General features: G+C 35.0%; 2 protein-coding genes across 2 annotated transcripts; both read left to right on the forward strand.

Annotated features, from left to right (window-relative positions):
• Nucleotides 1–2,404: 2,404 nt before the first annotated feature.
• Nucleotides 2,405–4,442, forward strand: LOC139743588 (uncharacterized). Its single transcript, XM_071654063.1, has 3 exons — nt 2,405–2,530; nt 2,970–3,200; nt 4,254–4,442. Exons 1-3 carry the CDS (start codon nt 2,510–2,512, stop codon nt 4,440–4,442), a joined length of 441 nt encoding a protein of 146 aa, XP_071510164.1. The 5' UTR covers nt 2,405–2,509.
• A 711-nt stretch (nt 4,443–5,153) lies between these two features.
• Nucleotides 5,154–7,689, forward strand: LOC139743608 (arenicin-1-like). The gene is made up of 2 exons (XM_071654084.1): nt 5,154–5,249; nt 6,904–7,689. The coding sequence occupies exons 1-2, from the start codon at nt 5,202–5,204 to the stop codon at nt 7,147–7,149; spliced, it is 294 nt and encodes a 97-aa protein (XP_071510185.1). The 5' UTR covers nt 5,154–5,201; the 3' UTR covers nt 7,150–7,689.
• Nucleotides 7,690–15,208: the final 7,519 nt, after the last annotated feature.

The raw sequence follows: 15,208 nt of genomic DNA on the forward strand, positions 1-15,208 counted from the left end.
TGAAGGGCAAAGTATATCACTGTAGGCCTGCTGCACATAAGTGATGGTGAGACAGTGAAATGGCTATGGTTTCGGTTCCTTATGTTTGTCCGTCTGTCTGTTTGTCTGTTTTATCTGTCTGTCTTTTTGTCCGTTTGCTTGTTTGTCTGTCTGCCTGTCTATTTATGTACAAGATAACTCAAGAACAAATGAACATATTTCACTAAACTTGAAAGTTGTGTTTATAATGAGGTAAGAGAAATTATGAAATTTGGTGTCATGATGTCAAAGGTCAGAGGTCACAGGGATCATAAAGGACATGAAATAAACTTCATCTGCGAACGGTTCTAAAAATCATTGGATTTTACCAAACTTGCAGGGTGTGATTGTGTAATGAAGTACGAAAAAAAAGCGAAATGGCGGAGAGAAAAGAAAATATTGTTGTTTTTTCTTTATTTCATCACCTTAAACATGTAAAGTGCAATTCCACACCTTGCTCAAATTGATTTTGATATAAGGAGCAAAATATATAGGCCCAAATATATCTAAGGAGTTATGGAATTCTAAAGTTTCTATGTTTTCATGAATCCTGATTAAAAATCTATCGGCAGACATGGTAGAAGTGATGATGTCACCACCGCAGAAGTCTGTGGTTGAACTGTACAGAAATCTCCCCCATTTTTACCTCCGCCAATGAAGTAATGTTTTTGCCGGCTTTGGTTAACTTTGTGGTATGTGTACGTATATATGTATCTGCCTATCTATTTGCAAAGTAACTCAAAAAAAGTTACGAACGGATTTGTTTGAAACATTCAGGAAAAGTTGATAATGACACAAGGAACAGATTCACTTAATAGATTTTGGTAGTGATCCGGATAACCGTCTGGATCCCGGATACAGTACTTTTTTCATTTTTTGGAGGATTATCAAAGGCAAACAGGGCAGCAAACGCGGGAGTTCAAGCTGATAATAATAATAATAATAATAATAATAATAATAATAATAATGATAACAATAATAATGATAATAATAATGATAATGATGATAATTCTTTAATAATGATAATGATAATAATAATAATAATAATGATAATGATAATAATAATAATGATAATAATAATGATAATGATGATAATTCTTTAATAATAATAATGATGATAATAATAATAATAATAATTATAATAATAATATCTTCTTATCCAGAAATGTTGACACCGTAATACCTGACGCTCCTGCCATTATGATAGGGCCTACCCAAGCATTGCAACGTACCCTACCCATGCACCTGGGCCGAAAGGGACATGGTAGGTAAACAAATCTTGTCCAAGGACGTAAATACTGGACTGGATTCGAACTCGGCCCTCCAATTGAAAGTCAAGAGTCTTATCCACTATACCACAGCTCCCCAAGAGGTTGTGGTAGCTCAATGTTCAACAACGGAATTTAATTTGAATGATATGTGTAAAAACAAGTAAAAACTTGGAGAGATGTGAAGGCACGACTTCATCATTCTCTCTTTTTTGAGCGTATCTAAATAAGAACATACTTAAGAAATGTTTCAAATTTCCGTATTCTTATTCATGTCTTGTTTTGATGAAATCTATAACATCATACTGATCTGATTTTATACTTTTATTGCAATCAATCTGAATATGAGGCATAATTGCACTTGAATTCATATTTGGGCGTGCTCAGATAGATCGACGTAATCAAATTTCGAAAAGCGAAATAATAATATGTGCATTTTTTTCTACAGATTTAGTTAATATTTCCTTTACATCACACTAATATTTACTTGAAACAAAAACGTCTATTCATTAAAGGATAAGGTAACGCGTAACACTAATAAATCATTGCAAGATAATTGTTTGGTATGGAAGAGTGTAAACAAAGTTGGGTAACAATATGATACTGTGAAGATAATGTATTTTGAAAACACTTGAAAGTGTAAATGAGAAGACCACGCGTGTCATAGAATTTTTCAGTTAACTCAAATAATAATGTAGTGTAAATGAGAAGACCACGCGTGTCATAGAATTTTTCAGTTAACTCAAATAATAATAATAAAAAAAAAATCTCTGATAAAGGAGGAACGAAAGGAGAGGGAGAAAAGCAAACAAACCCCGGACAAAAAAAAAAAAAAAACCAACCCCACAAACGATGATGAAATTTCAAGGAAGTAAGGTAAAAGGGGAGGCGCATTTGAGTTGTTCTTTCCTTTGTAGCCCCCCGTGAACATAACAAATCAAAACAAAACAAAACAAAAGTGCGTAAGTACAAATTGAACGAAAGCCAGATTTAGATGAGCGCTCCATTGATTTGGTTTCAACCAATCAGAGCACGAGGATTTTGAGTGAAGGTGGAGATCATGCAAAACCACGCCCAATCGTTTTGTTATAAATCTTGTGAACTTGCAGTGTCGTTTCATCAGTCAGCTGGACGGTAAGCAGAATTACAACCAACTCCTTCAACTGTCAACCTTGCAACTTCTTCCACTGACAGCCTTTCATCAACTTAACGACTAATTCACCATGGAGAAATCAGGATCACAGGTAAGCTCTCTTGACTGACTTGTAACATCATAGAAATAATTCTACAGGATTATTCTCATCATTCTTATCATATTAGGCATTGAATTTATTTAACTTGTGTGTCCTAATTGGATCCAAAATTATTTGTCAAGTTATTACACAAACTTTTTCGTATGAACTCAGTGCAGTGCGGCCTCATTACGATCTTGCAAAGAATTTACCACACTCCCCCCAATACAATCACCAACAATAGACATTGTTCCTCGCAACTGTTAAATGAAGACAAAATGAAGTGACAGATATACCGCTGCATCAATAACAGTAACAGATTACGACAAGATCGACGGTGCTCTTGTAAATTCATCTCAGATCTTTTGGCTTTCAGTGCGCGTTAGTTCACTCCTGTTCACCAATTTTCACACCCCAACACCCAATGCCCTTTTTTTTTGCCTACCTTTAGTACGACAGCTCTTCGGCTCTGCCAGCGTACGCCAGGATGGAGGCAGATACGGCGCCACCAAAAGCCTCGCGTTTCGCCTCGTGGAGGATCCCCTGTACCGCTGTACTCATCACAGTTCTACTTGTAGCCGGTGCCATCACAATCACTGCAGTGGTCCACAAGGGGAGTCCTAATTGTCCGCAACCAACTAACTATGGTCGCCCGCACGATCAGATCCTTGATCATGATGCAGTGAGTACATCGTTTGCATACATAGATACTATAATGATTATATGTATATAGAATCATATGTCAAGTATATCGTAATTCTCTTTAATTCTCTGCTTCTATATGCGTACTGGCTATATAGATGACAGCCTTTCTATTAATATAGCAACTTTACTGCTCTGCTGAGGATAAAATACGACTGATTACATGATAATTTAATCATTCACGTCACTCATGTCTTTTGTTATTATGTTTAATAAGGGCTTCTTTTTAAGTTTTGCACGTGGTTTACTCGGTGGAGTGGTTTACTCGCTGAATAGACATATTCAGATGGACAGATAGATAGATAGATAGAAAAAACGATTGATAATCAGCTCATTTACGAGAAATTACAAATACTTTCAAGAAGAGATATTTTTGGCGCTTGAGCCTGTAATAGTGTCATTTTTATTGAATTACATTTTCAAGAATGTCGTAACATCCAATTAGCTTTTCAATTATCACGCATATCATTTTACTCCTTCTTTAAGGCCTTCATAGATTAAAGAATTCTCATTTGAAAATTATCATATTAAGGGATCGCATGAAAATTAAAAATATTAATTACGATATTACAAGCGAGGTTTGACGGAGAGTTAAAAGCTAAAAAAAAATAGACATAACTTATGCAAGACTGCAATGATTATGCTTTCTCTCGTTTAAAAAGAATATCTGGCATGAAATTAACCCTAAAATTAATTTATAAACTATATTCTTATCTTATAGCTCCATTTATTTATTTCCATGTTGACGTGACTAATAGGATTGTAATAGAAAACTTGTTAAAGATCTTTCTATAGATTTCTACTACACGTTTAATTCGTGCTTCTGAGTCTTCTATACATGGAGCACGTACTGCATCTGCTCCTGCGTTTCACATTAGACTGCCTTTGAAAAGTGTCCACATAATGTTTGCTGAACCTGCCAATATCATGACCAAACATGAGTCGCCACACCATAATATAGTTTGTATAACCGACTAGCTCATACAAATTGCCATAGAGTCAAGGACGTGTTAACTGATCAATTGATTTGCAGGCTAGGAACCTAGAGCTGAGGGGAGGAAACGGAATGACTGCCTCTGAAACCATGAGCTACAACAGCGCCCTCAACACTGTTCTCATCAACGCTCCTGGTAACTTCAGCGGCAGCTCGCCAGCCACGATCGCCATCGACTTCGATCGGGTGAGTTTGATTTCGTGCTGCTTCCTTTTTGTTTTCACATGATTTTTTTTTTCCATGACATACTGTGATTACATGACAAGCAGGAAATGTGCGATACGATAAGTTGAAAATATCCACTTTGTAAGATTGTGTTTCTGCACTGACGCTCGTAACATAATTGTATCATCGTATCATTATCATAAGTGCATGAAAGGGATGAATACTACAGTGAGCCCCCATCCAGAAAAACTATGATTTAGAACAAAAATTCCATGAGAAAGAATATGTGATTTTTGTTGTTGTTTGTGTGTAGGTAAATGTGTGTGTGTGTGTGTGTGGGGGGGGGGGGGGGCTGCGGGCAGGGGTCAAAGTTCCATATAACCCCTCCTCCCCTCCCCTTCGTTTATAGAAGAATCTTGGGAAGTTCTCTTTAAAAATATATATATATATATATATATATATATATATGTATATATATATATATATATATATAATAAGTTGTTACAAACCTTGTAATCGAGGTTTGATAGCCAAAATGATTGATCATAAATAGCTGTGAATAAAGATTATAAATCTGTGTGAGTGAAATACTTGCATGACGATATTAAACGAAATAAAGTATAATTCAGTGTGGTTATATGTCTGATACACTCCATGGATACACTTCAATCGCCTTTCTTTCTGTCGTATTCTACATGCTACTCAGTTTTCATATCCTCTTTTATCTTGTATTGTTTTAATATAATATTCTTTCCGCAGAATGTGGTGTTCATCAATGTTCACGATCAGAACTCGTGCGTGGGTTTCGCCCTGGGAGATGAAATGGCGGAGGACACGAAAAACCTCATTAGGAGCAATGATCACAATCAGGTATGCAAATTCGTGCAGTTGTGTGTGTGTAGGTGTGTGTGTGTAAACCCATTGGAGAGCCTCTAGGGCATAATTCACGTGATTACGGGAAATGCCGGTGGTTGTCGTGGGAGGTGTTCTTGTCCCTCAAACTGTCTCTGCGTCTACTGTCATTGTTTATAACAATTAAGAACTAATTAGCATCAACTTCAGATCAGTTGAAAAAGGAAATCTTATTGGACCTTTTATGTTTGATCTATAGGATAATCTGAAATATATATTTTCATGTGTATTTTTGTGTGCTTAGCAACGCACCCTTACTCATTGCACATGGGGATTTGAAAAGTTAACACAGATTGAAAATTTTTATTTGAAATTTTGTGAAGGTCTTCTTGGTGTTCATAGGAAGACCCCTAACTGTATAGTTCATGGTGAATTGGGGAGATATAAATTAGAGTATATTGTTGCAAAATTGAAACATTTTATTTGAAATTTTGTAAAGGTCTTCTTGGTGTTCATAGGAAGACCCCTAACTGTATAGTTTATGGCGAATTGGGGAGATATAAATTAGAGTATATTGTTGCAAGTCGTATGCTTATGTTTTGGTATAGGATAGTTCATGGAAAGCAAGGTAAACTGGCTAGCATAATGTACTCGTTTTATTTTTCTCTTTTTGAAACTTGTACTTACATCCTGCCATGGCTTGGGAAGATTAAAAGCATTTTTGATAGTTTAGGATTTTCATACATTTGGGATAACCAAGCACAAGATATGGAGTTTTCTGTGTTTAAGAAAATTGTGTCGCAGAGGTTGAATGATACACGCCAACAAGTTTGGCATAACGAAATAAATGTGAATTCTCAATGTATTGTGTATCGAATATATAAGCAAAAGCTAATGTTTGAAGATTATATGGTGCACCTTAATCCATTTGATAGGATTTTTTTTTTTTTATAGATTTCGATGTTTAAATAATAAGCTCCCTATAGTGACTGGAAGGTATGCAAATATTCCTCGAGAGGATCGAATATGTGAATGTTGCTCCCTGAATCAGATCGCGGATGAATTTCATTATTTGTTTCAGTGTCCAATATTTGAAAATGATCGTAAACAAGCCATGAAGAATTTTTTTTTTTTTTTTTGGAAACGACCTAATGTATATAAAATGGATCTTTTATTTAACCACTCTACGCAAACAGTGATGTTGAAATTAGTAAAGTTTTGTAAGGTAATTGTAGATTTTGATAAACTTTGAAAAGATTTGCTTGTGTGTGATTATGAGTACTTATACATTCACCCTGTTAGAGGGTGATGATTTTTTAGCTTACATGTATTGCAGGCACAGTGCCTGTTATAGAAATGTAGATAGTCTGATGTATTCGTATATTCATCTCTATTCCATGTACATGTATATATCTTCATTGCATGTTTAGTCTGTCATGTAGATTGTTATTCTTGCCAGTTTGTATCTTACATGTATTTATTTTTACTCACATACCCCAGAAGGGTGATTGAGTTAATAACTACTACTACTACTACTACTACTACTACTACATGTTGTGTGCTTCTAATTTTTTTTCCGCATATTTTTTTTTATATATGAATTGATTTCCCAGGAAAGTTTGAATTTTTCCTTAATTGCGTTGACCACTCTGTTGTTGTTTTTTTTTTTCAGGTCATCGACTTGGTCTCGGACAAGGCAGGAACCGGAAACTACCGTGTCGCTGGAACGATCCCTGACGGTTACCTCCAGACCGCCAACGGACCTGTCATCCGCGGGATGTGCAGCGGTCGATCCTCTCTGTGGCTGGAGGTGGAAACGGATGAAGAGATGTCCGGGAGGCAGGAGAGAGGAAGATTCTGTGCTTACGTTTGCGCGTATGTGAATGGTTTCAGACTGTGTTACCAGAGGTGCTGGTAGAGGTATAGCACCTTCAGTTGAGACATTTCTCTTTGATAGAAATCCCTATTCTAAGAAATACACAGGTATTGCTAATTATTTTTAATCTAAGCCAAACGATAGATAATCATAATCATTTTCCCTTTTTTATATCGAAAAGGAAAATTAACGTAGATTTGTTTGTAGGAAAGTCGTTAAAATCAAAGGCTTGAAGCGTTCTTCAAGTGAAGTGCATTTCGTAAGTTCCTGAGATAAATACTAAAAGTATACAGCCAAATAACATTTCAGGATTGGTCAGTGGCTTGTGTGACAGAATCATTTTATTTCAAGAAGTATTCAAAAACACGATTTACCGAAACTGTACAACATTTCAACTGAATTATTTACTACTAGTAAATAATCCAACGCAAAGTAGGCTATAGTTAGTGCCAATGAGCTGAGCTCGTTATATTCCTGTTTTCGTGCTGAAATTAACCAGAACATGGGGTAATTTGTGACACTGATTATACCTCCCCTCCCTACCCCTTTAAAAAAATGAGATTGAAGAGTCTCGAATGAATGTGCAATGACTAGTATCTAAAGTGCCGCAATGTTATGTTGCATGTTGGTATGTTATGTTGCATGTTGGTATGTTATCCGTCATTCTTATCCGTGATAACTGCACATGAAGGGCATTGCCGGTATTTGAGAACAAACCCGTTTATCTTAACTATATACACATTTATTGGTATTGGATAGATTATAAATGAAACCATATACGGAAAATAGGCCTCTTAATAATTTTCACCAATTTATGATTTGAAACGTTTACAAAGGGATTTGTAATATGCAATAATGGCACTGCTATAGAATTGTAGCTTTTCAGGCATTATACCATCGTGACATGTATAAAGCCTTTTTCCCTCTGTACCCTACTAGCTTCCACAGGGTTTTAGTAAAAAATAAATAAATATAGAAACATATACGCATATACACTTCCTTATCAACATTCGGTTGTCTAAGATTCTTTCCCTCCATTCTGCTTGGCTAAATGATATGTATACGTAGATGGGTTTCCTGGGCTGCCACGTGTTCAAGCATCCGCTTGTAGTGGCAGTCCTTCCTCTGCATGATTTCTTGGGGAATTATTTTCAAATTTGGTAATACAATATATTTTGGTAATGGAATCAATGTTCCATTCTTTTTTTCTCCATTGAATCATTGTAATCTATATAGTGATGTTTTTTAAAGTATGTGTGAAATAAATTCTGATTCATGTGTGAAATTATGTTGAAGAAAAATAAATCTAGATAAATCAAAACAAATATATGGCGATTTTGAAGTTTGCAGTACATCATGTGAGTAGTCCTAAAATGAACTGTCCTGTAGAGAGAAGAGATGGGAAATGTGAAAAGTCAAGTGTAAAGGAGGGAGAGTAGAGATTTCTTGTGTTGTGAATCGGTGTTATGTAAAGGTGGAAGGCCATATGGATGATACATGAAATGACTTGCAATTGAAAGTTTTGAGGAGGGGGGGGGGGATCACTGAGTGGGGGCTCTGATATGAACCGTTTGATTAATTCTTATGCTATCACGTGCAGTCATGAGAGGACAGGTGAGCGTGTGGAGAACCCTGAAAACCGACTGTTGGGTTTTTCCGTTCTGCATTCTAAATTGACAAGAGTCAAACGATACTCTTAAATAACAAAATATCTTACTTGGCAGACGTTAACAAAATCAAAGATATTCGATAAATACTTTGACATGTTTGACTATTCTCCCCCCCCCAAAAAAAAATACATCTCTTTTTCTATGAAATTAAGTTTTAGATTCTTTTTTTAAATTCGCAACCAGTTCTGCACTAGTCTGTAAATGATCGTTTCTTCTTACCTCGATCATGATGATGTTAAACACCAATATGACGCTCATGAAATGCAACGGATATGTTCGGATTTGCAAGTTTAATGTTATAATCATTATAGACCAGCCACAACCAAAATTCTGACGTGCAAAAAATCTCCACTGAGATGGGACACGAACAAAACATGCACACTCTTGTTCCTTCACTTCATTTCAAACAAAATTTGAATACACAAAATCGTTCTGCTATCGCTGCATTTCAGCAAGTGGTGAATTTTACTTCATTCATTATCTTGAACGTCAGGAATAATGCATACAGATTTCGTCACCTTTGATAAGTTCGTTTTTGACAAAGTCCAGTCAAGTTGCATCACCCGAACCATGGATTTTTTTTTTTTTGTAGCTCCATTCTCAAAAAAATGATATGAAAGAAAATATATTTGCGGTTCATATCGACCCTGAAATTTACGATATGAACATAAACGATAAATTTGTCATGTTTGTAACGTATGATATAAAAAAAATATACAAAATTGAATACTAGTAAAATTTAAAGTGCTGTGGCCACAAATTAACTTTTTTTTTTTCCTGGGACTATTTCACATGGCTCACATACAGTGAACTCTACACTAATGGAAAATGCAAATTTGATACTGCCTAGGACATATTTGCATGATTGGAGTAAAACTGAGTGGAACACATCAACAGATTTTCTTGTGTGTGTGTGTGTGTGTGTGTGTGTGTGTGGTGTGCGTGTGTGTCCAGTGGACAAAAACTGGATATATTTATGGATATCTTGAGAGATATCCGCACCAGCAAATATCCATTTTCTTTAATTTCTTAATATACACTTGCTATCTATAATACCACAGTAGTTTTAAACATAATAACTTCGTCAAGTTTGCCATTCCATTCAAACAAAATTGTATAAAAGCATCGATTTATATCTTCATAATTCGTACTAATGTCAATAAAATAAAGAAAGGTTAAGTCATCAGACTTAGGTACAGATAATGATTCTACTGTGTTGGTCTCCGGGAGTCCCCCTTTTTTTATTTAGCCAAATGCAATACATCTCATGGTACTCATCGAAATCTCTTCAAAGAAATTAGTTTAACCATGCCAAAAACGCTGAATCAATCTATGCCCAATCATTACCTGAAATATTTTTCATACATCCAAGTAAGCTTGACCCATGTGCTTCTGCAGACTTCCTGCTTAAAGATTACTGTTTCTACCAAACCTTATCACTAGAATGATTGATTTTTCATTTCAAAGTTAGATATACATATATGTATATCATGTATATGCTGTTTCATTTTCCATCTGAGAACATCGCTGGATAGCCCACTATTCAGCTGCACGAGCTGGTGTTCTATGGGGTTGTTCAATGCGAGGAGTGACCTCTTGAGTACACGTCATGAGACCGATAACACGAGTCATACAACCTACGTGTTATACAGCCCACGAGTCATACAGCCCACGAGTTCGACACTAAACAAACAAGGCCCACGAGACTGACAAATTAAGCCTGAATTGTATCTGGCGAACTCGTGGGCTGTATTTATGCAGTGTCGAACTCGTGGGTTGCATGCCTCATGGGATGACCCCGACCACTTTACCGGCTTATACACCACTATCTCAGATGAGCTCTCATTCCAACCCTCTGTCTCAAGAGAGACAGCCGCCTCATTTCAGCTGTCCTTACAATCCCTTTCAGGAGAAGTTTTATTATGTTTTCAGATTGGATCTTGGAACTTACGCGAAATCATTCGGAAATGAAAATGTCATGGCATTAATGTTCATTTTAATTGTAAGAAAAAACAATCTTTTTGAATAAATCCTTGGGAGAAAAAGGCAAATACAACTCCTTTCATATACAAATTCGGGCCAGATTTCGTCTTGTCCATGTCATTCTTACAATCATCTATGTGCACAAAATTTAGTTTAACTTGAACAAAATTAATTTTCAACCCACTGTCACCTGTTTTAAATAAATAAACGTGCATGCCGAACTCTCTTTACACTTGGTGTTTTAGAACTAGTATCCAATGAACGATTACATTATGTGATAATTTACATTGCCTCCCAACCTTTACAACGCAACCTCACCGCCAATGAATTGCGGACTCCATTAACGAACAGGAACTATTAAAGGGATGGTACAGTATTGGTGGAGATGAGAATTGGGCTCTTAACTTTTTGCGAGATACCAAGAAAACATAGGTTTTATGATATAGTACAGAGCACACCGTTTTAAGAGGAATTCAAAGTTTATTTGATGAAAATCGGGTTTGGAATGACAGAAACGTCCAAAAACAAAGTAAAATAAAGCGATCGTAATAAAGTTTGTTTCCACACTTTATTAGAATCGCTCTTTATTGGATATCTCAGCCATTTAAAAACCAATTTTCGTCAAATAAACGTCGAATTCCTTATAGAATTACATGCTCTTTCATATTTCATAAGAGGTTTCTAATTATCACACCAAAAAATGTTAGAAACCTGAAATTAGGTCTCAACCAAAACTGAACGATCCCTTTAAAGCTTTCAGCTTATAAACTTACAAACTGAATGTCGGATAATCTCTCTGTCGTGTTCTCTCTCTCCCTCCCCCCCCCAAGTCATTTTCATGTGCTCACTTTAATGATGAAACCATATGTTTTTGTGCCAATTGGAGAAACGAACGAATATTCGCTACTAGCATCAATCATTCTACGTTATGGCTCCAAATTCTTGCCACACACGGGCAGTGTATTCAATTTATTTTCTTTGCTATAGGAATTATTCTTTACTAAGATGCAAAGAGTTCCGAATATTGAAAATAGTATGAAGTTCATCACTCACATTTTCGTTGTGAGTCGCAGAAAATGTGCACAGGACGTCAATGTTTGGAATCCGCGAGTGACATGTGCTTTGTCCCCCCCGCAAAAACAAAAAAAAAACAAAAAAAAAACACCACAAAACAAAACAACACCAACAGGGCCACAACATTCATCCAAAAATCTTTGATTATAAAGGATACCAGCTTGACGAGAGAATCAGAGAGGTGGGGCTGATGAAGGGGAATTTCCCGAGAAAGTGTCCTCTATTGAAATCTGAAAAAGGAGAAGTCGAAATAAATACATCTGTGAAACGCATTATCAGTATGTAAACTACGATGGCTTTTGAAAGACTCTGAGGGCGATATACGCGAGAAGGTAAAGTGTCATCATTGCGACGCAGAGGGCGCTATAGTACGCCGTCCCAGAGAGGGAAGAGAAAGCCGTTTGTCTGTCTGTCTGTCTGTCTGTCTCTCTCTCTCTCTCTCTCTCTCCTGCGAAGTGTGAACTTTGGAAAAGTTTCCGCCCACTGTGCATCCTGATTTGTTGGCACCGAGTGTAAAAACAATGATTGGATGAAAAGATGTACTTCATTTGAAGGCCAACAGGCGAGAAGCAGTGGAAACGCTTCCGCAGGATACCAATATATAGAGCACACTAATTATTGACCGATTTTCACTACATTGTTGTTGTTTTTGAAGTGAAATACTTGTCACTAATATATGAAGAGTTTGTTCGCAAAAACCGATAAGTCCATATTTGCCAAATGGAGATATTTGCGATTAAAGGTCAAGAAAACTATTGAGAATAATAAGAAAATGTTTGCTTCTTTTCACCATAACTTCAAAAATGTACCTTTATATGTAGTGACCAATATATCATTTAAAAGGTATTATTTTGTACTTTATGACAGAGACCGTACTTCAAAATCTTCAAAAATGGACTTATCGGTTTTTGCAAACAAACTCTTCATATATATATATATATATATATATATATATATACATATATATATATATACACACACATATATATATATATATACATAATATGTATATATACATATATATATATATTACATATGTATATATATATATTACATATGTATATATATATATTACATATATATATATATATATATATATATATATAATATCAACAAAAACAAAACTGACTCTGTCCATAAAAGTATTTATCTGTACAGGGGGTATATATTTATATAAATGGATATGTGTGTGTGTGTGTGTGTGTGTGTGTGTGTGTGTGTTTGTACATACATACATTTATCCAATTAGTAGAACCGCATGTGTATAATATTATGCGCGATTCCTTGTGTCCATCTACACTTATCAAAAAAAGAGAAAAGAAAAGAAAAGAAAGCAAAGACTCTTTCCAGCACATATTTTTCATAAAAGATTTTGATCAAAATAATTGTTTCATAAACCATAATCATTATTAGAAATTATTTTATTAGCTATCGACCTGGTAAGTTAATACAAAAGGAAATTTCATGCAAAAGTGAACACAATGATATTTATCCTTCACGACACTAAAGTTAAATTGCAAAAATTGACATTTTGTCGTTCATTTGCAAAAGCCCTTTAAGATGACAATGATACCAAAAAAGATCAACTTAACACAGAGACATGAATGAAATAACAAAAATAAGTTTTCGTCCCCTTATGTCTCTTTATATCCTCACACACTAAACAAAGTGGGAAACTAATGGCGAAAAATAAGAGTTTTCTGCCGAATCTAACTCGCAAGGACACACTCAAGGAGTAAACCGCAAAGGTGATAAATGAACAGACTTTCTTTATTTCATTCTTTTGATTTAGGAATTTAAGTATTCATGAGACAAATTCACACTCAAACATAATGTTCAAGGTTCTTGATATGAAATAACATAATGAAACTTCTACCACTTTTGTCAATGTTGCCTCTTTCATGCCATTGAATTTGCATTTTACAAAAGATTCTTAATTTCTCAATCATTTATCTTCTCGGGCTACAAAGTCATTATAGAGATTATTGGATATTTCTGAAATTAATTTTTAATTCTTGTTTTGAATTATCTTTTGTTGTCATCGTTACATTGAACAGCACATACGCATGATAGAAAATTTGTCCATTTTTGCAATTTCTACTTTTGTGCTTCAGAAGAGAAAAACGAATGTGTTCACTCATGTATAAAGTTTTCCTTTTTATTTGACCTACCAGGTTGATAGTCAATTAAATTACCTTTAACATGGTTTATGAAACATTAATCGTTAGCCTAATTTTCTATAAACAGCTTTGATACGGAGAACGTCATACGGAGAATTATCATTGCGTAGGAAAATAGTGTGGTACGGTTTTTTAGTCTGTCATAGTTGAACATTGTAAAATCAACTCTGTAGAGAGTTCCGAAACTTGTATGTAGTATAGGGCGTATACAGAATGTTTTATTTTAAAGTTCTTATTGCAGTGTGTGTGATATTAGCTAAAAAAATCACTTCAGAGTGCTAAATTCAGTGCTCTTATTTGTATTAAAAAGTAAGCCTTTTTGATTTTGCTTTGTTTTGCCTTTGCCCTATTTTGAAAACAAAATCTTTAGTTTTAGTAAGTGATGGTTTCTGGATGTATATTGTACTGAATATATAGAAAGCTATCGACTCAAATAAACCAAGCAAAAAAAAAAAACAAGAAAAAAACACTTAACAGAAATACACTTCATGCATTAATTAATTAATTAATTAATTGACTTGAATTTATTTCCACTTTTTGTTCATAAAATCAAAGAGATATCGTACTACAACGATTATTCCTGTACGGAAACATTTTGTCTTTTCATGACACAAAAAGATAATCGCAATGTATCCTTTAACAATAACTTCATATATGTACATGTACATGTATAACAAAAGACAATACAAAATAGTCCTAAGAACAAAAGGGCGGGGGTTGCCAGATCAAAGACACGCCTAGATCTTACATTACTTTAACGTTTCCATGCACGGAAATTTAACACATAAGAAATATGATACACCTTGTCGCACTTCAATTTCAAATCCAACTTAACATAAAGAAATGCAGGCTGTTTTAAAATCTTAGTGATGCACTGCAAATTTGAAAAAAAAAATTATGAGGGTTGTAGCTGAAATGAAGAATTTTTTCGTTGTCTTTGTTTCCTGAAAGTTAAAATGGTACCTTGGTTGATAGAGGACTAACTTGCATATCCAATAGAGATGATGCTACCGCATGCAATGTATTAATTTCACAGACAGGATACAGCATGTTACCAACAGCAGCTGCTATCTTAATCACTTATTATTTCAACGAACAGTATATTTCTTCTTAAGTTTTAACAACAATTTCCTTGAATATCTCTGAGTAGCCTATATGGTACTTTATATACTAGTATACAATTATATCAACTCC

This window comes from Diadema antillarum, unplaced genomic scaffold (genome assembly GCF_040938485.1).
Source record: "Diadema antillarum isolate AM-2024a unplaced genomic scaffold, OU_Dant_1.0 seq00001098_RagTag, whole genome shotgun sequence".
Taxonomy (NCBI): domain Eukaryota; kingdom Metazoa; phylum Echinodermata; class Echinoidea; order Diadematoida; family Diadematidae; genus Diadema; species Diadema antillarum.